The following is a 526-nucleotide window of genomic DNA, read 5'->3' on the forward strand; positions in this document are numbered from 1 at the left end:
TAACCCCGCCACACACACCCACACACACACACACACACACACACAGCCAGCTGACCTCCCTGACCTCACCCTGACAGGAGGGGGAGGAGCCATTCTGGGAGTGTCCGGTGCGCTTCCTGACGTTTCTGGGCGTGGGCCACGACAGCCACACCTTCGCCGTCATCGTGGACTGCAACACGCAGCGGTTCGAGTGTCACGTGTTCTGGTGTGAACCGGACGCAGGAATCATCTCTGAGGCCGTCCAGGCTGCATGTATGGTGAGACACGTCTCCGTCCGTCCCTCAGCTCGGTGGGTACTGGTTGTGGGTTTGATTCCAGACACCTTCTCCCCGCTCGTCCTGTAGGTCCAGTACCAGAAGTGTCTGGTCGCTCAGACCCCCCCACCCAGGTCCAAGTCGTGGCGCCCGAACTCCTCTAAGGTCAAACGGGCCAACTCCATGGACAGCGCTGCCTTTCCTCCTCTGACGTCCCCCTGTCTCAGCAGCAGCAGTTTGTCCATGACGTCCCCCAGACCAAACAAGGGGGG

At 61.0% G+C, this 526-nt stretch overlaps 1 protein-coding gene across 1 annotated transcript in view; it reads left to right on the top strand.

The window, feature by feature from the left end:
• apbb3 (amyloid beta (A4) precursor protein-binding, family B, member 3) overlaps positions 1 to 521 on the top strand; it is a gene marked incomplete at its 3' end in the record, with an annotated part of 3930 nt that extends 3409 nt beyond the window's left edge. Inside the window, exons 11-12 of the mRNA XM_017041504.2 lie at positions 78 to 257; positions 345 to 521. Coding sequence (XP_016896993.1) covers positions 78 to 257; positions 345 to 521 — 357 coding nt within the window. The remainder of the gene's footprint in view (positions 1 to 77; positions 258 to 344) is intronic.
• Between the last annotated feature and the right edge of the window lie 5 nt (positions 522 to 526).

This window comes from Cynoglossus semilaevis, chromosome 19 (genome assembly GCF_000523025.1).
Source record: "Cynoglossus semilaevis isolate Cse_v1.0 chromosome 19, Cse_v1.0, whole genome shotgun sequence".
Classification (NCBI taxonomy): Eukaryota; Metazoa; Chordata; class Actinopteri; order Pleuronectiformes; family Cynoglossidae; genus Cynoglossus; species Cynoglossus semilaevis.